Here is a 25,935-nt window from a genome sequence, read left to right on the forward strand (position 1 = left end):
TATTTTTCCTTTATATTTGGAAAAGCTTTCTCCAAGCTCCAGTTTTCCCTCCTGATCTGTACTTCAGCCAGGTCTGTGTGGACTCAAATTTGCATCCAGAGATTCCCTCTGCAACTGAAAACATTTTAATTAGTACCAGATACATAATTTATAAATAGAAAAGCCTTAACCTATGCCAGAAGCTGTTTTCTAGACTTGCAACTATCTCTTCCAGTACACATAATTTTGAAGCAATTAAAAATCGTAGCAAGGCTTCTGAAAGCCTAAATATACATCTTCACAGCAGGAAATAAAAACACAGGGTAAAATGTTCTGAGCCCCCCAACAGCCTCCCTTGACCCTCAGTCTCCCCTAGCAACTGCTAAACTTCTTAAATAAATTGTCTGTGCAATTCATTACTGCTTAACTCCAACTTGCTAGAATTGGAATCTAAGTACCAATGAGTTCTGAAATCTGTTTATGTTTTGACCATGTTCTATTGTCCTCAAATAGACCTTTCTTTGAAACTTTCTATTTTCTGCTGTAATAAAGAATGTGAGATGGGCCGGGCGCGGTGGCTCACGCTTGTAATCCCAGCACTTTGGGAGGCCGAGGCGGGCGGATCACGAGGTCAGGAGATCGAGACCACAGTGAAACCCCGTCTCTACTAAAAATACAAAAAATTAGCTGGGCGTGATGGCGGGCGCCTGTAGTCCCAGCTATTCGGAGAGGCTGAGGCAGGAGAATGGCGTGAACCCGGGAGGCGGAGCTTGCAGTGAGCCAAAGATTGCGCCACTGCACTCCAGCCTGGGCAACAGAGCAAGACTCCGTCTCAAAAAAAAAAAAAAAAAAAAAGAAAAAAGAAAAGAATGTGGGATGGTGTGGGCAAGATTTTGGTAAAGCAGACTAACTGATTTCTTACACCACTTTCTGGAACTGACATGGTTATTTCCACTTATTTTACTGTAAGAGAACTTGTGCTATAGTGTTTTACTAGTATATTACATTTTCATAATTCATATAGCCCAGAGGTAGGAAACAATTTAAATTGCAGTAATTAAAGTTGGTTTGATATGGCTCATCGTTCATGCTCATTTTTCCCATGAACGATGTGGTTTCTTTGACAAAACCTCCTCAGAAATGAGCAAAGCCATTGTACTAAAAGCCATTTGGTTTCTACCCTGGCCTTTGAAAACACTCAGCATGCCCTGACCCCACAATGTAACTTGTTCAACTAAAAATGTAAAATGCTATATATCCATAAAGCACTTAGAAACCACTCTGATCAGCATAGTCCTTCGGGGGCTCCTCTCCCCCATGTAGAGGGAACGTGCTTTTTAGGAGAGCAACTTGTCACCTTTTTCTTTCCAGGTGACCTTATGCTCCAATACTGTGCAGAAATACGAGCTGGCACTGGTGGTGGACGTGGAGGGCATCGGAGAAGAGGTGCTGGCGCTCTTAATTACAGCAAGGTATCGCTCCCCAGCTTGCTCTTCTCCCAAGTCTCCCCTGAGCCTCCAGTAATGGGCTGCCTCCCAGAAGGCAGCTCGCCTGCCAACCCAAGCACACTGCCTTCCTGGGAAGGGAAGTTGAATCTGACATTCAAATGACAAAGCAGCAAGTGTTTCTAAAGCACCTTTGGTGGAGATAAGAAGTGTGTGTGTTTCGTAGAGTTTAGGCAGAGAATCCTAAGAATAGTGAAGAAACGAGTCAGACCTTCTCTAACGGGTTTGACTTTCAAAGTATGTAACCAGAAAGGTTTTAGCAGGAAGAGGTGAAGAGCTGCTCGTTTTTATTTTCATCTTTCAACATAGTGCTCCAGAGTTATGCAACAGGAAGGTGTTGCTGTCAGTCCTGCAGTGGAAGATCCGTAGAGCCAAGAGGTCCCTGCCCCGGGACACTGTTGCTGTGACTTGAATTTCAGGCTTGGAGTGGGCCCCCAAGATGAGGCTCGTCTTTAACAATGTATACTCCTCAGAACCATCTCCAACTCCTCTCTCTTTTTGAGAGAGGCAGCCGGGTTAAAATCCTGGCTCAGCCGTTTGTTGACTGTGTGTTTTTGACCAGGCCACAGTCAATGCAGTAGTGCTGATGAGGGTGGTGGTGTCATCGACTAATAACGATGTGATCCCAAGTAAAATCCTGCGGCCACACTCTTCCCAAAGCAATCAGTGTCCAGATCTGGGACTTTAAGTTGTATGTATGCAAATGCTATATATAGGAAATAGAGAAAATGACTTAGTAAAACTGATAATCATGCTAATATGTCAATCTCTGGAATTCAGATCTCTTGTGAATCTTAAGAAGACATACACTTTAAAGATGGGGCAGATGTGCTGGTTGGTGGGGAGTTAGTAATTGACACCATTTCACGTGTCTTGGGCTTGGATGAAGATAAATAGCAGTGCAGAAATAACTTAAATTAGGGTTCCCACTGTGACCTACTTACTATTCCTTCAAGACCTAATTTTTTCCTTTTTTTACAAACAGTAAAAACCCTAATGTGGTCCTTTCTATGCCCAGGTTTGCCTTTCAGTCTAGTCCTGCATTTCTTGTCTATGCAGGCTTATTCAGATACCTTCCAGCCCCTTTCCCTACAGCTATCAATAGGAAATTCTAAATTTAAAAAAAAAAGATCTAAAGAGGCTATGAGTTTTCTACTTATATTCTGTGACCCAAGTCAAGTAGTATAAGCCCTCTCAGTCACAATATTTCAGGCAGTAAAGGATTAGCTTTGAGAAAGTCACTGGGTCAACAGACAACTTCCATTCCAGCTAAAAATGAACACTCATGCAAAATCACAAACTTTGGGGTTAAAGGAAGGCTCTTTCATGTCCTTATTTTTGGTGTAATCTGTAGAAACTACTCACTGACTCTTAACAGAAGAATTGCTTTTAGAACTGCAGCCTCAAGTAACTCTCTCCAGAGAGCCAGCAGTGACAGCTTGCCATGATTCTGCCACAGGGTCACTCCCTCTTACTGGGCACTTACCTGGTGCTGAGCTATGCCCTTCCAGCACCCTAAGAAGAGTTTATAACGCCAATATCAATCCCTAGAATTATCCTCATTTTACCTATGAGAGAAATGGGACTCTGAGACAGAAAGTAACTTGCCCAAGGTTACACAGGTTGTACTTAGTAAGGTCAGTCTTTGAAGCTGGCTCTGCAAATTCAAAAGCCGGTACTCTTCACCATTGCACTATACTGAAACAACGACAAAGGGTAGGATAGACATTGAGAGTCACAGACAGCAAATGAAATCCAAGTCACCTAATAATAGACCAATGGCAAACACAGGGCTTCAACTCCTCTCTTTCCTGCATACAACCCTCCCTCCCTCTAACCCCACCTCACCGCCCCCATGTCAGCGCAGTGACAATCCCGTCACAGTGCCAGTTCTGGACCAAGCAGCCACCTGAGCCTCTGCATCCAAGACAGCTGTTCTGCATAGGAATTAGCATTATTATTGTTATTTAGATGATGTGAGCTGTCGCTAGTCCTTGGGGGGCTTTCTGACTAGTCCAAAGTGTCACAGCTAGTTAGAACCACATGCTGGTGGCATTGGCCCTGTTTGGCATGGAAACAGATTCACTACCCTAAGGATCTTGCGCTATGGGGACCCCTTGCCCAAAGAAGGCCAAATATATAAAACAATGGAAATGTGAGTCATTACCCACCAGACAGCTGTTCAAGGAGTTCTGCTTCTAGTCCTTTTTTGATTAAAAAGTGGTGATTGGGGGCCAAGAGACAGGGAAGAGAGGAGGAGAGAAGTTTTGAAAGTGACTTATGTGGTTATTAGAGAAAAACTACTATGTGACACTGACAAATGTATCTCGCTTGGGGCTCTGAGTTTTCTGTATGTAAACAAGCTCTCTGTTTTGATTTGTGTGATGGTCTCCTCTGAGCAGGTGTGTTGTACCTGCCCTCCACCTGGTCAATGCAGAGGTGGACTTTGGGCACTGCTTCCTGAAGTACCCGTATGAGAAAACACTCCAGCTTGCCAATCAAGATGACCTCCCGGGAGTCTATGAGGTCCAGCCTCAGGTGAGTTCCTTTCTCCTTCTTCAGTATTAATTCTTCTTCCATTGGGTTCCCTTGATGAGAAAGAGAAATCCCTCTGAAGTGCCACATTCCTGAACACATGACCTTAAGTAATGCTGATTTTTAACCCTTAGATAGTCTAAGGATGGGGTTGCAAAGTCATAGTTGAAATGCTAGCTGCATGCCTGAGCAGCTGCAGGTGTAAACCGTTGTTAATTTCCCAGAGAAATTACCCTTGATAAAGAAGGGAAAGTGTCAATTAAGCCAACATGCAGAATTGCACCTGCAAATAATTGCCTGTGAACTAACCATGCATGGGAAATGAGCTAGGAGTTTTCATTATGTCCATGGCTGTGATTTGAATGGCATCAGTAAGTAATGCAATATTTATAAGTAGATTTGTTGGACCAGAAAGCTAGAGACAATACAGGAATAAGAAAGGAGGAATTATCTCTTCATGTTTTATGAAATGTGTCTGTCCATATGCCACTACACCCAGCTAGGTGGGAGACTAAGGAGTTAAACACAGATGGATAAACAACTTTTTAAAAATCTATACAGATTAGAGTAATGGAAGGTTACTACTGAGATGCAGTTTACCAAGGATGCATTTGGGTATAAAACTCAGTTATAGAAGTACAATATTCTAACTAAAATGTGTGCAAAAATGTCATATAGGGGTTTATTTGGCTACAAGATCAATGGGACTTAAAACAGCAATATGGAGGCCACAGAACCAAGGCAGGTTTAGGCTGCAGCAGAGAATTACCACCTTTAGGTAAAGGAAGGAGATAGCTGCTGGTCAGAACACAGCCAGAATTTTCTCTTCGGATGTTGTCATTGTATTTTTCTAATGGCAACTTGAAGGAAAAAAAGCATCATATTCACAGTAACCAAAATGGCAATCCATGGCATCTGCAAATCCGATCATATGTGTGTTTAATCTGAAACAGAATAGAATTAGCTAGGATAACACAGCTACCTTTCACAAGTCACGGGGCTGTTATGTAAGAGAGAAATAGAATGGTTCTATGGGTTTCTCTGACACAGAACTAGAAGCCAAGGGTTGGGGTGACGGGAGACAAGGTCTAACACTCAGATGCTCCACAGCAGGCCAGGCCAGCCCTGCACAGTGCGTGATCATTTCAAGAACTCAGAGTGGAGCGTGCATCTGGGGTCAGGGGAAGTTGTTTCTGCACAGCAGGGCTGGGCATAGGATGCAGCACTTGCCTTGGGCACAAAATTTAAGGGGAAGCCAAACACTCAGTCAAGATACTTAGTATTTCCATGCCATATTGTAAGAAATCAAAATTAATTCCAAAAAATCCATAATAAACAAAATATCAAAACCTAGGTAAAGAGATCAGTCTGACCTCAGGCTGTCATAAGGCTCAGCAGAGCACTGCAGCACAGGGAGGAGTTAGACTGGGCCATGTTAGGCCAGACCAGATGCAGAGAGACTGTGGCGTACCCCAGGCAGGTGACACCTGCATGCTCTGTCTTCCTCCCCAGCAGCAGAGGCTCTGAGAAATGGTTCCCAGAGTTATACAGTGGCATTTTAAAAATTTTATTTGCATTCTTGATTCATAAAAGCTGGTAATATGCTGCAGAACAGGGTTCTGAGAAACACAAATTGGTCAACACTGGACACTTGTTCATTCATTCATTCATTCCTCACTTTAAAAACTGAGCATACGCTTTGGGTCAGAAAGTGGGCGTGTAGAGAGGAGAGGCCCAGCTGTGTGCTAAGAAGTTGTCAGCGGGACATGCAGGTGGCATGGTGCTGTCCAGTGCATGCTGTGGAAAAGGACTGCACAGGATGCTCCCTGGGGACAGAGGAAAGGTTCCCACCCTAGAGCCCTTGAGGAACGGAGGGAGAATTTAGGATGAGTATGCCAGACGGGTTGATGGGAATGGGCATTCTAGGAGGAGTCACCACAAGTGCAAAGGATTGGAGGTGAGAAGCAGCATCTTGGATTCAGGAAACACCAGCAGCCTCTATTGATGCAGCACAAAGGGCGAGGGAGTGGGGATGATGCATGAGGGTGCAGAGGGCCAGGTTAAGGAACTTGGCAAGTGGAAAGTGGACCTTTTCCTTTTCCTAAGGAAAATGGAAAGCTGTTGCCCTGAACTTATTTGTGTTGCGGATAATTCTGCATCTTGCTGTGTAGGGCACTTTGAATTTTGGGCCTCACGCACATCCCACTTAACCAAACTTCCTTTTGGCCGAATTGGGGTGCTCATCCCCATTTACTTGCTTGAATAATAAGACATTTCTAAAACACCTCTACGGACTCAGGAAAACACTTCAAAATAAGCAAATACGCTATTTGTTCCATGCTGTGCTGTCCTTACCCCTCTGGTTTTCTCTCCCCCAGGTGTGTGAGGAGGTACCTGCTGTGCTGTTTTCCAGCCCCACCCCTAGCGGGGTCATCCCCCCAAGCAGCACCATCCACATACCACTGGTCCTGGAGACCCAGGTCACTGGAGAACACAGATCCACGGTTTACATCTCAATCTTTGGGAGCCAGGACCCCCCTTTGGTGAGAGTCCATTTTCAGAACTGCAATTGAAATTGCTGTGCTTCTTCTCAGACATTTTGAGCTTTCTTATTTGAGGCCCACACCGTATTCACCTACACCCCAGTTGCTTGGAGTTGTAGGGTTTTATGTTTTTACTCTGCAATGGTAAAATACCAGTGCTATGTGGCTTTACGGAATCTGTTTATGGCTACATCTAACAGAAGCGATGTTTTATAGCAATCATCCTTAAACCTAACAGGATACCAGGAGTTTCTCTCTCTCTCTCTCTCGCTCTGTCTCTCTCTCTGACACACACACACACACACACACACGTGTGCGCACACACACACTCTCACACATGCCTGTCCCCTCTCCAATCCTTTTAAATCAGAATCTCCGAGGGGAGGAAGCCAGCACATCTGTATGGGAGCCAGCAAGTGCAAAGCTGGCTTTGGGTATCACTGGTTTGTCACCTGTGGGCTGGGAGATCAGTTTCCTTCACTGCTCAGCTGAGCTTTTCTTGTATATTGACTTGACTCATGGCTCGTATTAGCCTACTCAAGCTGTTAAGAGAAATAGTCTCTCTCCAAGAGGAAGAGGGATTCATGGAAAGCTCTCCACTGCTTAGGCTGAGTTGAAGGATAAACAATGAATCCTACAGGAGGTTGCCCAACAGGCTCTGTATTCCTACACATGTGATTTACTTGGGAACTAGTGATGTCACCTTACGTTTCTTTGACGTGACTCTGATTGCTTAGAGAGTGTAAAACACTAGGATTTTGCTTTTATCTCCTCCATATAAGATGCTGTAGATAAGCCATTTAACTTATAAAGCAGCATCACCAAGGTAGGCCAACCCCAAAACATGCCACCAGTTCAGGTCCCCCACGAGGGTCACTGTGCCCCTCCCCTGCCCCCCTGCACAGATGCAGCCCATGAGAGGGTAGCTTGGTGAGCAGCCAAAACTTTGTGAAAGAAAAGGGCCACCTTCCTCAGGCAGACACAGTGCCTGGCTCAGAGGACAGGAAGAAGAGAGCAGAGCAAAGTGGATTTCAATCTCCAACCCTCACAACTATGTGCAGTGACCCTGCCCTGCCACACCACTTGTAAAGCAACAGAACTGGAACTCAAACCCAGCCACATCTGACTTTGAAGTGCTGACCCTTAACCCCGTACTAAGTGTTATTGAGGCTGGAGTGCTGTGTGGGGTGGAGGGGACCCAGATTCTGGTTTCCCCCCAGTGCATGGCTCTGGGCTGACCTGGGGAAGCTGCTCATCCTTTCTGGGAAGGAAATCCAGGCTGGATTCACAGGTCTGACCAGCATGGCCCTCGCTGTGTTCCTGAGACCACAGCACACCAGTGGGAAGGGGTGCCAGTTCTCATAAGCATCCTCTTTTGCCCTTGCTTTTTATTGAAGGAATGGCTAAAAGTGGCTAGCCATTTCCAGCTGTTCCTGTGTTCTTTCTCTCTGGCGGAACTCAGGTATGTCACTTAAAGAGCACTGGAGAAGGCCCAGTTATCTACGTCCATCCCAATCAAGTGGACTTTGGGAATATCTGTGTCCTAAAAGACTCTTCCAGGATTCTCAACCTATGCAACCCGTCCTTCATTCCCGCATTTTTCCGAGCACACATGGTAAGTCACGGGACATGATGAAATACAGCTTTGGCTTATAGGCGACGGCCCTATATTGCCTTACAAGTTGCCTTATAGGCAATGGCCCCAAAGACATGCAACGTGTCTTTGAAAATGATCACCAGAAGCAGAGATTTGCATGGTTATGTTGTTGTATTAAACCACATCATTCCCATCCCCAATTCTTCTTTATTATAATAAATTGACATAATAATGTATGCATCAATTAATAATTTTGTTGATTAAGGGACGCTTTAGCTTAAGGGACGCCTATTACAATACTTTTGTTGATTAAGAAACACAATATGCATGTCTTTTGGTAAACAGGCAAGTACAGTCAATAGAATCCCAGTTCAGGAAGATGCTTCAGAGGTCAACAAGCTCCCCTACTGAACTGTACCTAAGCCCAGCCCCAGCCCTCAAAAAAACACTTTTTAGATGTCTGTTTAACTAGAAGTGCTCCCTTTAATTGGAGTCCTTTTGGCTGTACATGTGTTGGTGTGTTTATTCTATTTTTGTTCTCTCTTCCTTCTAGCAATATTTTAAGGTAGTTTGTAAGGATGTGTGAAATACAGGAGAGTATTCACCAAAAACAGAAATTAAAGTAAACGGCAAAGACAGGTACAAAATAGATGTAAAATGGTTTTAGAAATGGATTTGTCTCATTTCTATGTACAGTTGACCCTTGAACAATGTGAGGATTAGGGACACCAAACCCCCATGCAGTTGAAAATTCACATATAACTTTTTTTTAAACTTTTATTTAGTTTCAGGGGGTACATGTGCAGGTTTCTTACACAGGTAAATTGTATGTCACAGGTTTGGTGTACAGATTATTTTATCACCCAGGTAATAAGCATAGTATCCAATAGGTAGTTTTTATATTCTCTCTTCCTCCCACCCTTCACCCTCAAGTAGGCCCCAGTGTCTCTTGTTCCCTTCTTTGTGTGAAATTTGGTTTTCTGTTCCTGCGTTAATTTGCTTAGGATAATGGCCTCTAGATCCAACCATGTTGCTGCAAAGGACGTGATTTCATTCCGGACACATAGACCAATGCAACAGAATAGAGAGCCCAGAAATAATGCCACGCAGCTTACAACCATCTTATCTTCAACAAAGTAGACAAAAGCAATGGGGAAAAGATTCTCTATTCAATAAATGACATTTGGATAACTGGCTAGTCATATGCAGGAGATTGAAACTAGACCCATTCCTCACACCATATGCAAAAATAAACTCAAGATGGATGAAAGACTTACATGTAAAACCTAAAACTATAAAAATCCTGGAAGATAACGTAGAAAATACCATTCTGCACATGGGCCCTGGCAAAGATTTTATGACAAAGATTCTAAAAGCAATTACAACAAAAACAAAAATTGACAAATGAGTCCTAATTAAGCTAAAGAGCTTCAGCACAGCAAAAGAAACATACAACTTTTGACCTCTCAAAAACATATCTGCTAACAGCCTACTGTTGACCAGAAGCCTTTCCAATAACAGTCGATTAACACATATTTTCTATGTTATATGTATCACATACTTTATTCTTACAATAAAGTAAGCTAGAGAAAAGAAATGTTATTAAGAAAATCATAAGGAAGCAAAAACATACTTAGTCATTAAGTGCAGGTAGATCATCTTAAAGATTTCATCCTCATCATCTTCACATTAAGTAGGCTGAGGAGGAGGAGGGAGAGAAAGGGTTGGTCTTACTGTCCCATGGGTGGCAGAGGTGGAAGAAAATCCACATGAAAGTGGACCGATGCAGTTCAAACTCAGGTTGTTCAAGGGTCAACTGTATTTCATAATGACATTTAGACCTGCTAGTCTTCTATAAGCTAATTTTTATTTTTTATTTTTTGCACAAGAACAGATATGAAATGGTGGGGGTTTTGTAGAGTTTAGGAATTTCTAATTCAATAATTGAAAGTATTCTTGATTTTAGAAATAATTTTCTAAATTTAAATATAAAATGTTTAATTGTATAGCCCTCTGCCTATAGTCAAATTATTGCATTTGGATGAGAACTAACGTTTAGTTTCAGCATTTGTCAGATATTTCTGAATAATCAAGTATTATTAATTTCATAAAATTTAAGGAATGGCATTTTCTGCTGACTTGTGACAGCTCACCAGAGACATTGGTCCCAGTTAGCAGCCATTTATCATCATTATTTATTTTTATTATCATTTATCTTTACTCGTTATGAAGGCAGCCACATTCACATACAGTCTCTGGGCTTTTTAATAGAGGTTTACACACAACTCCAATCGTGCTCTAGCACTGTGTGGATCTCATGTAAAGAATATTGTTTCACAATGTTTAAAGAAAAATCCTATAGAAAAGACATTTTTACTAGTCTTTATCCAATTAGTTCATTGATGTGTTTGGTAGAAAGTACAGGGTACTGCTTAGGAAGTGTTGCTTCCTGGTTAGGTACCGAGTTGATGCTGGGAGAGGAAGAGTCAATCTCTGTCCAGTGAGCCGAGATCACACCACTGCACTCCAGCCTGGGTGACAGAGTGAAACTCCATCTCAAAAAAAAAAAAAAAAGAAGAAGAAAAGTGGTTTCAACTTCAAGTAGTTCTCATAGGAGAAAATTAAACTCTTATTTCAGCTGAGATTTTTGTTGGATGTCCTAGTAAGTATGATATGTATTAACGTTATAAAAATTGTACTATGCTAATTTGAAATTAACTACAGTGGAAGGAAACTGAAAAATTTCAACTTGATGTACAGTACTAAACCTTCAAACGCATTCTTACAGGAATTACTAAGCATTAGGCGAGAGCTTCAATTAATAGTTTATTCCCCAAGCCTATTACAAATTCAGGTGCTGGAAGTTCTCTTTTCTTGTTGGATGCTCTGACAGGAGGGGCCATTCTGTCTCCTCTTTTGGCCGTGGGTGAATGTCAGCCCTTTCCAGATGTGGTGCTCGCTGTCAGCCACTTGTCACACTCAGCCTCATATGCAGCCACACAACACAGCACCACTGTGATTAGATTCACCCTTCACAAGAAACATCTGTTTGTTATCAGCCAGCGGGGTCAGGAGATGGGAAGCCGGAAGCCTACCTCCACACTGATATTGGAAGATAAATGACACTTAGAGCAATTTGGAATTTCTCAGAAACAAATACTATACAAAAAAAAATGATTTTTAAAAACACTTGGGACCTCTTCATATAGTATGGAAGGAAGAAACAGTGAAGATTATATTTTTTATATTCCATTAAAACTTAATTTATTTTGAGTGTAAAAAAAGTTGATTAGTACAAGGAAGAATGTTCTGTGACCTGGAGCAGTAGGCTCTCCTTTGCTTTGGAATGCCTGTGCCTGGAATATCAGCCTCCACCAACAGTTCCCAGCAGGCTGACTTCTTTGGAACAATCAAATAAGGCACCTCTGGTTTGGAGGAGTAGAAAAAAAAAAAAATCTCAGAATGTGGGAACAGAGAATGGAAAGGCCCTGTTGGCAGGAGCATGCAGGCTCTGCTTGTATGTAGGGAGCTCTATCAGGAAGAGAGACTTTCCCCTCCCTGTGAGCAGCAGAAATAAGGGTGAGGATATACGCAGGGCCCAGGGACCTCAGCACCTCCTTTTAATGGGTGCCTCTTGCTAGGCAGAGGAAATGCCTTGCTCGGCACTTGTTTGGAAGCATCTGGAATCATTTTCTTTTTGCCCTTGGCTCTAATTCAGCCTTGGCTACCTTTAGCTCAAACCTTGGGTCCAGATGTCAGTGACACCTTGGGACTCAGATGGCACCAAGACATCTTTGTAGTGGCCTTCTGCCTCCGGATCTGCAGAGAAAGGCCATTGTAATGAGATACTTAGAATTCCTAGATCCAGGAAAGAGGAATTCAGATGCCTCATCCAAGCATGGTTCTTTTAAAACATTTATTTTTCTTTGTCACTTGCCACAGCTATACACAGTGATATGGCAGCAAGGGAGAATTATTAGGCTTTCAAATCTCTTTCAGACCCTCAGCCACTGGGTTATTTCCTCATTTAAGTAGGGGCCCCCTTTCTGTATGTATTTGTTGATGTGTCTGTCTCCTTTAAACGACAGTAGTCTCTGCACTGACTTTCCAGCACCTAGCAGCTGGCTTAACAATTATAATGATGGCAATATGGTGATACTAAGTTAATTCTGACTAACATCTGTTTCATTCTATTTGCCACTTTATATACAGTATTTCATTTACTACAATTCTGTGAGAAAATATGGTTATTATTCCCATTTTAACTAGGTAGAAATAGGTTAAGTTAATTGTCACAACTTGTAAGTGGCAGGCCTGATTCTGGCCCCAGTGGTCTGACTTCCAATTCCTTCTCTTATCCTCTGCGCTAATGAACCGCCTAACTTTACCCCAGCAGTGATTATGAAAATGGACTTGGACAGTGTGGCGATTCCTCAGGGATCTAGAACTAGAAATACCATTTGACCCAGCCATCCCATTACTGGCTATATACCCAAAGGACTATAAATCATGCTGCTATAAAGACATGCACATGTATGTTTATTGTGGCACTATTCACAATAGCAAAGACTTGGAACCAACCCAAATGTCCAACAACGATAGACTGGATTAAGAAAATGTGGCACATATACACCGTGGAATACTATGCAGCCATAAAAAATGATGAGTTCATGTCCTTTGTAGGGACATGGATGAAACTGGAAATCATCATTCTCAGTAAACTATGGCAAGCACAAAAAACCAAACACCGCATGTTCTCACTCATAGGTGGGAATTGAACAATGAGAACACATGGACACAGGAAGGGGAACATCACACTCCAGGGACTGTTGTGGGGTGGGGGCAGAGGGCAGGGATAGCATTAAGAGATATACCTAATGCTAAATGACGAGTTAATGGGTGCAGCACACCAACATGGCACATGTATACATATGTAACAAACCTACACATTGTGCACATGTACCCTAAAACTTAAAGTATAATAATAATAAAATAAAATAAAAAGAAAATGGACTTGGAAATGGTGAAAGGAGCATGGTTTCATGTTCATAAATGACCCTTTAAGGTAGACACACCTAGAGGAGTAGGATTTGTTAAAAGGGCAGGAGAAGAAATTAAGGCATATTTCTGAAGTAGAGAAAATGACTGGATACACTTCATTTTATGCACAGTGGTGTTGAAATGTACCTATATAAATTATCTCCACAATGCCATTTTTCAGCCAACCAAAATTCCTTCAATTGTATATCTGAAATAAAGGCACATAATTTACTTTTTCACTTTCTTTTTTATCCTTTGTAGTATAACATAGAGCATTTAGTGATGTATGTAAATGTGTGTAAAAATTCTTCACTTCTATAGCTAGTAGAAGTTTAAAATTCAAAGTTGTGTCCCCTACTTTAACAAAAGAAATAGACAAACTCAGAAAGAAATTGGCTGGCAGGCATTTAACATCAAGGGAGATTGTCAGTGCCAGATTCTGCCCATTTTCGGAGAGAGTGAAAATTGTGGCTATTACCAGAGAGCTCATTTTAAACTTCTTACAGCAACTCGTCCATAGAAAACTGCAGGTATGCCTTGTACACTGCATCACCCCTGCATACCAGGGCTCACTGTAGATCTGGAACTCTGTCTTCTCCTTGGGGAATTGACTGTATTAGAAGATTCCATGCTAGAGACATTTCTAATAGACAAACAATATGACTCCAGGGCCTTTAGACAGATGACATCATTAAGCTATTCCACCCCACGATGTGTGTGAAGAAGAGATAGAATGGGCTGTTTCTCAGGCTTCAATGAGTATATTAGCTCTGTCCTCTAAATTGTTACATCTGTGGAGGGAAATGATGAGGAAAAAGGCATAAGGAAAAAGGAAACAAATGTACATGAATCAGACAGCAACTACAGTTGTTAAGCCTCTTTATATTCTTTTTGTTTCTGATGGGTTTTACAAAATAGTAGCTTTGTTTCCTAAGATGAATTTACAATATGCTGTTTAGTTTTTAGCTCACAGCGCAACTCTTGTGTTAACATGATCCATGCCTAGCACGTGTTGTGTTCTCAACACATACCCACTCCCCTTAAGGTTTGCAGTGTCCTCATTCAGCGGATCAGATAACCGAGATTCTCTTGGTTAAGAGAACGGGCCAAGGTTGCATGATAAAAGTCAGCCATCACTCAGCTTCTCTACATTTTAGTCTATTTTCTGTCTGTTCTACCACAGAAGTATTTAATTCTGGAGGTCAGACACTATGTATATGAAACATATTTTAATACAGAAAAAAATCAAGAGATATACTTGATACAAAAATTAACACGTAAATCTTTCCCCACATTTATTTACCTCAGATCCTTTACTTAAAGAAATCAAGTATTAATGTTAATGTCTATGGAGTTCCATAGATTCTCCTTGCCAGTACTGTGTCCTTTCTCTCTGCCCAGAGGCAACCGTATCATGAATTTGATGTGTGTCCAAGCCATGTTTTTATATTTTATTACATAATATATATTATATGCATTCATAAATACTATATTGTGGCATTTTGTTGCTTCTAAAATATATATAAATCATATCACTGTATGTGACATTCTGCAACTTATTTTTCAGGCTCAAAATTATGTTTCCAGCATCTATCCATGTTAATGCCTATAAATCTAGTTATTTCATTTTAATTGCTGTGCATACTCCATTTACCATTTATTATGTTTATTTCTTTGCCTTACTTGTTGACAGTTGGGGTATTATAACAATGCTGCAGTGGACAGAATACTTGTCTCCTTGTGTACATAGGCAAGAGTTTTTGGGTATGTACAAATAGGGAGTATATCTAGGAGTGGAATTTGTTGACTCTTCAGATAGGTACATTTTCAACCTCATTAGATGTTGCCAAATTACTCTCCAAAGTGATTATATCAATGTGCCCTTCCAGGAGTGTTTGAGATATCTATTTACATAGTGGCTAAAACTTAGTATGGTCCAACTCAAGTTCTTGCCAGTCTGAACATGAAATGATATCTTATTATAGTTTTAATTTGTATATCCCTTATTACTATTGAGATTGAGAATTTTCATTCGGGTGTCCTCTTCTGTCAATTATCTATTATCGATTATTTATTTATAGATGTTATATATTGTGGATACCAGCCCTTTCTTTGTAATGAAGTTTGGGATCTTTTAAAGATGTTTTTAGTTTTGATGTCAATTTTATGAATCATTTTCTTCACTGTATCCATTTTCTTTCTTTCCTTCTTTCTCTTTCCTTTTTCCTTTCTTTTCTTACTTTCTTTTTTTTTTTTTTTCAGATTCTTACTCTGTCACCCAGGCTGGAGTGCAGTGGCACAATCATAGCTCACTGCAGCCTTCTACCTCCCAGGTTCAAACCATCCTCCCACCTCCGCCACCAAGTAGCTGGGACTACAGGCACACACCACCACACCCTGCTAAGTTTTGTAATTTTTGTAGAGATGGGGTTTGATCATGTTGCCTAGGCTGGTCTCAAACTCTTGGGTTCAAGCAATCCACCCGCCTCAGCCAGTGCTGGGATTACATGTGTGAGCCACTGTGGCCAGCCATATCTGTTTTCTATGTATGGTTTAGGAAATCCATCCCTGTCCTTCTATTTGAATAGGTTTAGACTCCTATTTTTCATGTCTTTAATCCAGCTAAGTTGATTTTTTTATCTAATGCAAGTAAAGTCTATTTTTTCATGAAGAAAGCCATTCGTCCTATCACCAGTTCTTGCATACTCTTTCCTTTTCTCATGCATTGATATTGCTTCCTCTGTTATACTTCAGACTTAATATGTGCCTAGGTCGGTTTCTGAGCTTTCTGTTATATTCCATTTATCTATCTCCGTGTCACTACCCTTACTGTCTTAAAAGCTATAGCTTAACGATAACAATAACACTAGTTATGTATCAGGCACTGTTCTAAATCCTTTTGTATGTATTATTTTACATGATCCTCAACAACTTGATTAGGGAGATTTTATTATTATCTCTATTTTACCAATGTGGAAAATGAGGGACATGGATGATAAATAAGTAGCTCAAATTTGCACACCTAGAAAATAAACACTGGAGCTTTACTATGAATATCTACTAGGATTTGTTTTATGTCCTTTAAGTAAGGCTTATAATTTTCTTCATAAAGGTCTTACACATCCTTTGTCATCTCTCCTAAGTTCCTTTTTGTGAATGGTATCTTTTGGCATTGAATTTTCTAACTAGATAATAATTTATAGGGCACTATTGAATTTTCTTGTATCAGCTTTCAGTCTTGCCACACATCTCTTGATTAGTTCTGTTTGTAGACTTTTATCTGCAAGTTTCCTTTTCAATCCTTAATTCTTTGCTGCTTTTTCTTGACTCATTGCATTAGATAGGCTTTTCAGTGCAATGTTGAATAGTAGCGGTTAGAGTAGATGCTCTGTCTTATTCCCCACATTAATGAAAAAGCCTCAAATGTTTCTTTTTTTTTTTTTTTTTTTGAGACAGAGTCTCACTCTGTCGCCCAGGCTGGAGTACAGTGGCACGATCTCTGCTCACTGCAAGCTCCACCTCCGGGGTTCATACCATTCTCCTGCCTCAGCCTCCCTAGTAGCTGGGACTACAGGTGCCTGCCACCACACCCAGCTAATATTTTGTATTTTTAGTAGAGATGGGTTTCACCATGTTAGCCAGGATGGTCTCGATCTCCTGACCTTGTGATCATCTGCCTCGGCCTCCCAAAGTGCTGGGATTACAGGCGTGAGCCACTGCGCCTGGCCAAATGTTTCATTTTAAGCATAACATCTCTTATAGATTTTTGGTAAACGCCTATGTCACATTAAGAAAGTTCTAGGCCGGGCGCGGTGGCTCACGCTTGTAATCCCAGCACTTTGGGAGGCCGAGGCGGGCGGATCACGAGGTCAGGAGATCGAGACCACGGTGAAACCCCGTCTCTACTAAAAATACAAAAAAAAAATTAGCCGGGCGTGGTGGCGGGCGCCTGTAGTCCCAGCTACTTGGAGAGGCTGAGGCAGGAGAATGGCGTGGACCCGGAAGGCGGAGCTTGCAGTGAGCCGAGATTGCGCCACTGCACTCCAGCCTGGGCGACAGAGCGAGACTCCGTCTCAAAAAAAAAAAAAAAGAAAGTTCTAATCCTTTCTTATTTGTTATCATTAACACGTGCTGAAATTTAATGCATTTCCTGTATCTATTCAGATGATTATGTGATTTTTTTCTTATCTGTTAATATAACAAATTAAATTAACAGATTCTGTGGTTGTGAATCACTTTTACATTCCTAGGATGAATCCAACCAATTATAATATACTATTATTTGAGTATGCTATGCTATTGATATGATTGCTATCATATTATATTTTTGCATTTGTTGTTTTACATTTTTTTATGTTGCATTTCTCTGGTTTTGATATCAAGAATACTGCATTCTTAGAATGTGAGTTATCCTTACCTCTTTTTTTAATCCTTGGAAAAGATCTTATATAATCATTATATAAAGTAGGATCTATTGCTTAATGATAAAACCATTTAGTCTCAGGATCCTGGTGTGTCTATGGATGTTAGGAGATGCATGGAAATGTATGGAAATTGTAACTAATGAATCATTTTCTATAATGACTATTCAGATTTAATTTTTTCTAGAATTTTTAAATTTTATCAAAGTTTGCAAATGTATTGGTATAAAATTATTCCAAATATTGTCTTATGATTTGAAATGCTAAAAACATAGAGGAAACTTAAATGCATATTACTAACTGAAAGAAGCCAACCTGAAAAGGCTACATATGTGTGATTCCAATTATATGACATTCTGGAAAAGGCAAAACTATGGAGACAGTAAAAAGATCAGTGGTTGCCAGGGATTAGTGGGAGGGATGGATGAATAGGCAGAGCACAGAGGAATTTTTGGGCTATCAGTCTATTCTGTATCACTCACTAGTTACCAAAATAGTTGGCTGGTATTTTTCTTCTTTTATTTCTTGTATTTCTCTGCTTTTTTGTGGTTATGTTTCTTTTTACTAAATTATGTCTTTCTAATGCTAGAGATCCATAGTTTATGATGCTTAGTTTAGCTGAGCATGTGATTCTATTTGATGGTTTTTCTCTTTTCTTTCCACTCTTTGAAGATTGACCTCTGGCATTAATTGTTGGTGATAAAAATTTTGCTGTTAGTCTGATTATTGTTCCTTTATAAGCAACTTGTCTTTGCTCACTAGTTGCTCTTAAAACTGTGTTTTTATCCTTGATATTCTTAAATTTTCTCTTTAATGTATCAGAGGATTTGAGCCTTAAATTCTGGAATGTCTCAGACATTACCTCTTCAAATATTTCTTCTCTGACATTCTTTCTGTTACCTTCATTAAGAAAACACACACACACACACACACACACACTCCCCAACCAGTGTGTGTATACTATATATTTTGTGTGTGTATATATACATATATATATATATACTTGTACTATCCTACATGCCTATTTTTATTTTACTTCTCATATATATTTTTCACCTCTTCATCTCTCTCTGTTGCCCCTTCAGTATGTTTCAGTTTACAAATTTTGTCTAATTTTGGCAAGTCTAAAGTTTATTCCGTCTCTTTACATTTACAGTTTAATTTTAATGACTGTATTTTTCAATTCTAAGATTTATATAATTGGTTATAGCCACTTATTCTTGAGTCTTATCTCACTGTTATGGTTTCACAATCTTTGTTTTATGTATATTATCCTATTCTGTATCTCTTTAAAAATTTCGGGTGCATTTTCTAATCAATTTCAGTTTGCACTATTGATTGTTCCAGAATGAATTCATTACCTGATTGTTTGCAGCTGTTCTTCTGAGCATTTGGAATTTTAAATTATAAATCAGTCTGATATGGGGGATGTTTCTCTCTCCTTCTCAGTGCTCACACCTTTTTTTCTAGCATTTTTACATTTGTCTTCAGCCTAGACAGTGACCACTAATCCAGAATTAAATTTGGGCTTCTCCTCCCATGGAGATGTTGGAAAAATCACAGATTCAGTCACTGCAGTGGCCAGTGGCTTGGCCTCAGGTTTGTCTACATAGCAGTCTCTACTTTAACACCACCACGTCCACCACCACTGGCACAGTCTGTGTATAGGGTATAGCTTCAGGAACATCACAACTTTGTTCAGCCTTCTTTCAAATGCTGGGAGGCTGTCTTAGCAGGGGACATTAGGCCTCATTCCTTGCTTCCTGCGGAATCATTTTGGTTCCTGTTTTTCTCTCTCAATCTGCCTCTACTGGTTTCAGAACCTAGAGCCTAGTAGGTGTGTAGGTTCAGGCCTCTTTATTGTTTCTGTTCTACTTGTGGCCCACATGATGTTTATCTTGGTTTGGAGTAAAGCTATACTTAGTTCTTCATTTTTTTCAAAATTGCGCCCCTTTTTCTATGTAAGGGACATGTTTTAAAGCTTCAATTCGTTGATTTATAGTCAGCCGTCTTAACTACTTTTTAGTGTTTTGGGTATTATCACATGAACACTTACAAAAGGAGGGCAAAATGTGTTTTCAGTTGGCATAAGAGAGCAGAGTTCTTTTTTTAACTTTTACTTTAGATTCAGGGGTGCGTGTGTAGGTTTGTTATACAGGAAAATTATGTGTCATGGGGGTTTGGTATACAGATTATTTTGTCACCCAGGTAATAAAATAATACCCAATAGATAGTTTTTTGACCTTCTCTCTCCTTCCACCCTCCACTTCAAGTAGGTTCCAGAATCTTTTGTTCCCTTCTTTGTGTCCATGTGTACTCAATGTTTAGCTCCCACTTACATGTGGTATTTGGTTTTCTGTTCCTACATTTTTTATCTTTGCCTTAATAGTGAAAAATCTATAAAAGAAACTCACTTGCATATCAAAACAGTGAGATATCATCTCACCCCAGTTAGGATGTGTGTTATTAAAAGGACAAAAAATAGCAAATACTGGCAATAATGCTGAGAAAAGTGAACTTTCATCCACTGTTAGTAGGAATATAAATTAGTACAGCTACTATTGAAAATAATATGGAGACTGCTCAAAAAACTAAAACTAGAACTATCCTATGATCTGGCAATCCCACTACTGGGTGCTTATCCACAGGGAAGGAGATCAGTATTGTAGAGATGGCTGCACCCACATGCTTACTGCAGCACTACTCACAAAAGCCAAGATGTGGAACTAACCTAAGTGTCCATCAACAGATGAATGGATAAAGAAAATGTGATATATATATATTATATATATATATTTATATATATTATATATATTTTATATATATTTTTTATATATATATATTTTTATATATATACAGTATAATACTATTCAGACGTAAAAAAAATGAGATCCTGTTATTTCCGGCAGCATAGATGAGCCTGGAGGATATTACATTAAGTGAAATAAGCCAGGCACAGAAAGGTAAATACCACATGTTCTCACTCATATGTGGGAGCTAAAAGAAAATTGAGATCATAGAAGTAGAGAGTAAAATTGTGGCCACAGAGGATGAAGGGTAGAGGGGAGGTGGAGAAAGGAGAGGTTGGTTAACAGATACAAAATTACAACTAGATAAGAGGAATAAGTTCTAGTGTTCTGTAGCACTGTGGGGTGACTGGTTAACAATATTGTATTGTATATTTTCAAATAGCTAGAACATGAATGTTCTCAACACAAAGAATGATAAATGGTTGAGGAGCTGGATATGCTAATTACCCTGATTTGATCATTACACATTGTATACATGTATCAAAGTATCACTCTGTACTCCATAAATATGCACAATTATTACATGTCAAATAAAAATGAAAAATACATCATTTAAAAAAGAAACTGACCGGAATAAGGGAATAAGAAGAAAATTCTAGTTTATCTTGGTAGGCATCTATTCTTTTGCCACATAAAAGTCATGGTCATTCCAAAATGGATTGAGTTCTTCCTGAGCCATCTGAAGTGACCTGTTTAGTGCCAAAGAGGATAACAGTGATAACAGTAATAATAGTATTAAGAGACTTCCAGAAGCAAAGGTTTTGCTTAACAGAGAGCTGTGAGCCCCTCGCCCCCACCCCAACCCCACCTGAGACCTTTTTCATTTTGCCAAAGCTAAATGTAAAACCCAAAAGATAGAGTCCAGCAGTTTATATTGATTATAAACCACACTGAGAGAAGGAAAGCTATTGATGGAATGTTACTTAACATGATGGGTCAGCACCTTCCTTGAATTTAAAATGAAAGCTCTACTAATTGAATATGATTCGTCTGAGAATAATATGAAGCCAAAATTAAAGGAGGGAGTTCGGTTTCCTTGTCACTAAGGGCTGTCCAGAAGACAAAAGGAAAATACCTTGGTCTCCTGCATTCCTTGCAAGCCTGTCCATCTTCATTTTGTCCGTCTCAGCTCTTAATTAGTTTTTTAAAAATACTTTTTCTAACTAAATTACACAGCTAGCACCTATCATTACGAAAGGAAATTAAGGTAAAACTTCCTTTTATGGATCTATTGTGAGTTTTATTTAAATCTCACCTTCTCTTCCCCATAAAAATTTATGTTTCTTCCCCATAACCAGCATCATCATCAACCGAATTTATGTCACATTTAAGAGATGGCTGTCATGGTCGTTATCAACTAAAGCATTTACTCTTCCTGTTTTGTGCACTGATAGTATACAGTCATATTCAACATTAAGCCAGTACAAAATCAAATAAGTGTTTTTATGTAATGAACAAAAACAAGAAGAAATACATTAGTATAGTATAGAGGTTTATTAATGATATCAAATCCCCTACACACATCCATCTAGATTATATGATGTTTATCAAGGATAAAATTATATTCTCCCTCTGTTTCGTTTTCTCTTCCCTGTCACAAACAAAAGGACAGAGACTGAAGAAGTGTATGTGACAAAATAGAACTCTATGTAGGATGGCACCTGGAGTATGTCTTCTTTTAATGTCAGTTGCAATGAAATTGCATGCAACAATAAGCTTCGTGCTTTGGAAGGAAAAAATCTCCCTCTGGGGTGTTAGGACATTGAATTGGGATGCATCTGGGAGGGAAGGACAACATTATATGAGGGCAGACATGATCATGTGCCATGCACAGTTGCCTTACATATGGTAGTCATTCAACAAGCAGTTATTCAGTGTATGAGTACTGAGATAGTATACTGTACCATCAAAAGTGAGGATGTTGTTTTCAGACAGATCTGAAATTATCCTGGTTCTGCATTCACTAATTCTAGGCAAGTTATTTAACCTTTCTGAGCCTTTGGTTCCTTCTCTTTAAATGGTACTAATAATGGCATTTAGAAGATTAAATATGCAAATATATGTAAAAAGTACCTGTTGAAAAAAATAAGCATTCAACAAATGGTAGCTTTGATTATTAATGTTGACAGACAAAAAGAGCCAAGTGAAATAGCTTGTGAAAAGACATAACTTTTTGTGACACTACATTTGAAGGTCTTTTATTTTTCTCAGATAAGTAAAAGAAAAAGAAATAAGAGACACTCAGAGAGGCCTTAAGGTTTAGAACAAACTGATCCACGTAGTACAGATGTCTGTGAAATGGAAGCTCTAATACTGTCTTTTCCATACTCTTGACTTGTTTCCCTTAATTTTTGACAGTGAAGCCATCTTATAAAATATAAAATATCTGTATTGATGAATGCACATGTGTCCTTCCATAACAAAGAAAATGGGTTTATTAAGAAATAATTTACTATTTAGAAAATTTAGGTTCATTAACTTTCTGATTTTCTATCTTCTTGTAGCTTACTTATTTGTAAAGATGCTTCCTAGCACTGTGTAAATCATGCCTGTGTGCTCAGGAGCTGTCCTATTTCCTTTTATTTAACCATCTTTCCTTTTATTTTAACCATCATGCCTTGCATTTGATCTGACACCTTTCACTGAGTTTTGAGAAGGTGATGACTCTCAAAAGATGATAGTCTTTGTTCAAGGATGCTAAGCTAGTAACCTAAAAGATCATTGGTACATATTACTTGAAAGCAATGTGAATTAGATATACTTGCCTCGCTAATAATCAAAGTCAGTTAACCTCATAATTTTTTCAGACTTCTTTTTCAACAAATAGAGAAATCAAGCAGCAGAACAATTGCTTGACCAAAAGGGACTCATAGCACATCAGGGTTCAAGGCCCTTCTATTTAATCTATCATTCCAAACTATTTCCCTCTAAGAACAAGGAGAAAAGCTGGACAAAATGAGAAAATCATGAGTTTGAGAACCGGGGAGCAACAAAGCTAGTGACAACACAAAAGGAAAAGAAAACCAAGAGTTGTATGCCCAGCATTTAGGACTGGTTTTCCTATATGGCTCCAGAAGACACTGAAAAGTTAAAAGTAGCTTTCTAAAGACCTACATGTCCAGGGAGATAAAAATTGGCATCAGGTCAGGCTAGGGAGATAAAAATTAGAAGAGGATGGGCTCTGGTAAAATGTCCGGACTTTTGGTTGGGATTCTGAAAGGATGCACACTAGGAACAAGGATAAACTAGAACAGACCCTCAATTCAAATCATGTCAGTCTCCACATGAAAGATGGAAATTCTAGTTCCCCCAACAGCTTTCCCAGAAGCAAACCTATATCATCACTGGAAGAAGAAAACTTTATTCTAGGCCTCAAAATACCTCTACAATTTGTATATACAATATCCAATAGTTAGTCTTAAAATAACCAGGCATATAAGGGACAAGACAACTTAGTAGAAAACTAAAATATGCTCAATATGTTCAATGAAATAAAAAGTAAATTTTAGAAATGTGATGGAGTTCTGGAGACTATAAAAAAGAACAAATAAGAATTGTAGACCTGAAAAATACAATTGGAATTAAGGACTCAACGGATGGATTAAACTGTATATTAGACCCAGATGAATAGAGGCTTGTGGAAGTCAAAGATAGGTCTGAAGAAACTACCCAAAATGAAACATGCGGAGATAAAAGGATGAGAAATACAGAATAGATGATAAAGCAAACAAACATGGTGGGTGTGGTTACTGGAGTTACCAGAGAAGAGGCGAGATGAGGAAGAATAGATAAAGGCTGAGATCAAGCTATCAAAATGCATTATGAAAACCAGGCAAGATAAAACCACAAAACCACATCTAGGCACATTCTTGTAAAGATGCCGAAGACCAAAGAGTGAATCTGAAAGCATCAGGAAAAAAAAAGGTTGTTTACCTTAAAAGGAATAATATTAAACTGAGAGCTGATTTCACAGACACTGCTGAGGGCAGGATACCATTATGAAAACAAATGAACTACAAAAAAGTCTTCACACTGAAAGGTACAATTCCAGCCCCCTTCTCCCCCAATTCTCAGAATATGGCCAGAAAATTGGAAGGTTCTTCTGTGGGCAATTTGACCAGCCACAAGGGAAGGCAGAAATAAACTATTAGTTGGGCATCTAAAATGTCCGGTGGCCTTTGGTGGGCTGGCACCCAAGCACACAGAGGCTTTAGAGCTTTCTTTCTTCCTTTCTTCCTTTCTTTCTTTCTTTCTTTCTTTCTTTCTTTCTTTCTTGCTTTCTTTCTTGCTTTCTTTCTTGCTTACTTTCTTGCTTTCTTCCTTTTTCTTTCTTTCTTTCTTCTTTCTTTCTTTCTTTCTTTCTTCTTTCTTTCTCTCTTTCTTTCTCTCTCTCTCTCTCTCTTTCTTTCTTTCTTTTTTAGATGAGGTCTCACTATGTTGCCCGAGCTGGTCTTGAACTCCTGGGCTCAAGTGATCCTCCCACCTTGGCCTCCCAAAGTGCTGGGATTACAGGCATGAGCCACTGCACTCAGCCTTAGTGCTTTACTCTTAAACATAAGTACTTAACCAGGCTCCACCAGGAAAGCCGGTAATGCAGAAGAAAGAAACCAAAAACATAAAAATGAGAACTTGGAGAAAACAAATACAATACGAGAAGGAAGTTTAAAATAAAACAAAATGATAATTAAAAATCTCAGGAAAGTAAAGATGACTTTGTATCCATGAACAAGAGCAGAGTCATATTTTTTAAAAGAACAAGAACAAAAGTATGCTCATAGATACTGAAAACATAATGCCAGAAATTTAAAATTTGATAGGATATCTGGAAAATAAAATTGAGGAACTATCAGAAAGTAGAAAAAGATTAGGAGAAAGACGAGAAAATCAGACAGTTTGTTCAGGAGTTCTAAGACCCGATATGTGCTGCAAAAAAAGAGCAAATTCTTAAATGCAGATGAAGAAGTTACCCAAGAAATAATTGAACGAATGTTTTCAGAACAGAGGAAAGGAAATTACGGAGAAGGTTCATCAAATATGCTGCACGGTGGATGGAAACAGGCCCATGTTGAGGCACACCATAACTAAGTTCTAGAATACTGGACACAGAGAAGGCTGCAGAAACTTCCAGATTAAAAAAAAAAATCATGGTCAAAACCAAAAAAATTATGAACCAGATTGGCATCAGACTTCTTGACAGAAACACTAGAGGAAAAAAAAAATTACTTTCTGAAGGAAAATAAATCCTAATCTTAAATTCATCGTCTAGCCAAAAGACTAACAAAATCTGGGGATAAAATACATTTCAGATATAAAAAATCTCAAAAAATTTACATTCTACATACCTTTTGTTAGGAGGCCGCTGAAGAGTGCTGCACCACAGTTAGGAAGGCATGGATTCAGCAAACAGGGGCTCAAATACAGGAGAGAATGCCGAGGGGTGCACAGGATGTTGCTGTCTGCTGGTCCTAGGATGCCAGCCACATCGCAGGCCCAGAGGGCAGCCTG

General features: G+C 39.4%; 1 protein-coding gene across 1 annotated transcript in view; it reads left to right on the forward strand.

The window, feature by feature from the left end:
* HYDIN (HYDIN axonemal central pair apparatus protein) overlaps window positions 1-25,935 on the forward strand; it is a 397,956-nt gene that overhangs the window by 140,418 nt on the left and 231,603 nt on the right. Inside the window, exons 14-17 of the mRNA XM_032157850.2 lie at window positions 1,351-1,451; window positions 3,887-4,022; window positions 6,398-6,562; window positions 8,025-8,177. Of these exons, the coding sequence (XP_032013741.1) occupies window positions 1,351-1,451; window positions 3,887-4,022; window positions 6,398-6,562; window positions 8,025-8,177 (555 nt within the window). The remainder of the gene's footprint in view (window positions 1-1,350; window positions 1,452-3,886; window positions 4,023-6,397; window positions 6,563-8,024; window positions 8,178-25,935) is intronic.

Source organism: Hylobates moloch, unplaced genomic scaffold (genome assembly GCF_009828535.3).
Source record: "Hylobates moloch isolate HMO894 unplaced genomic scaffold, HMol_V3 SCAFFOLD_6, whole genome shotgun sequence".
In the NCBI taxonomy this organism is placed as follows: domain Eukaryota; kingdom Metazoa; phylum Chordata; class Mammalia; order Primates; family Hylobatidae; genus Hylobates; species Hylobates moloch.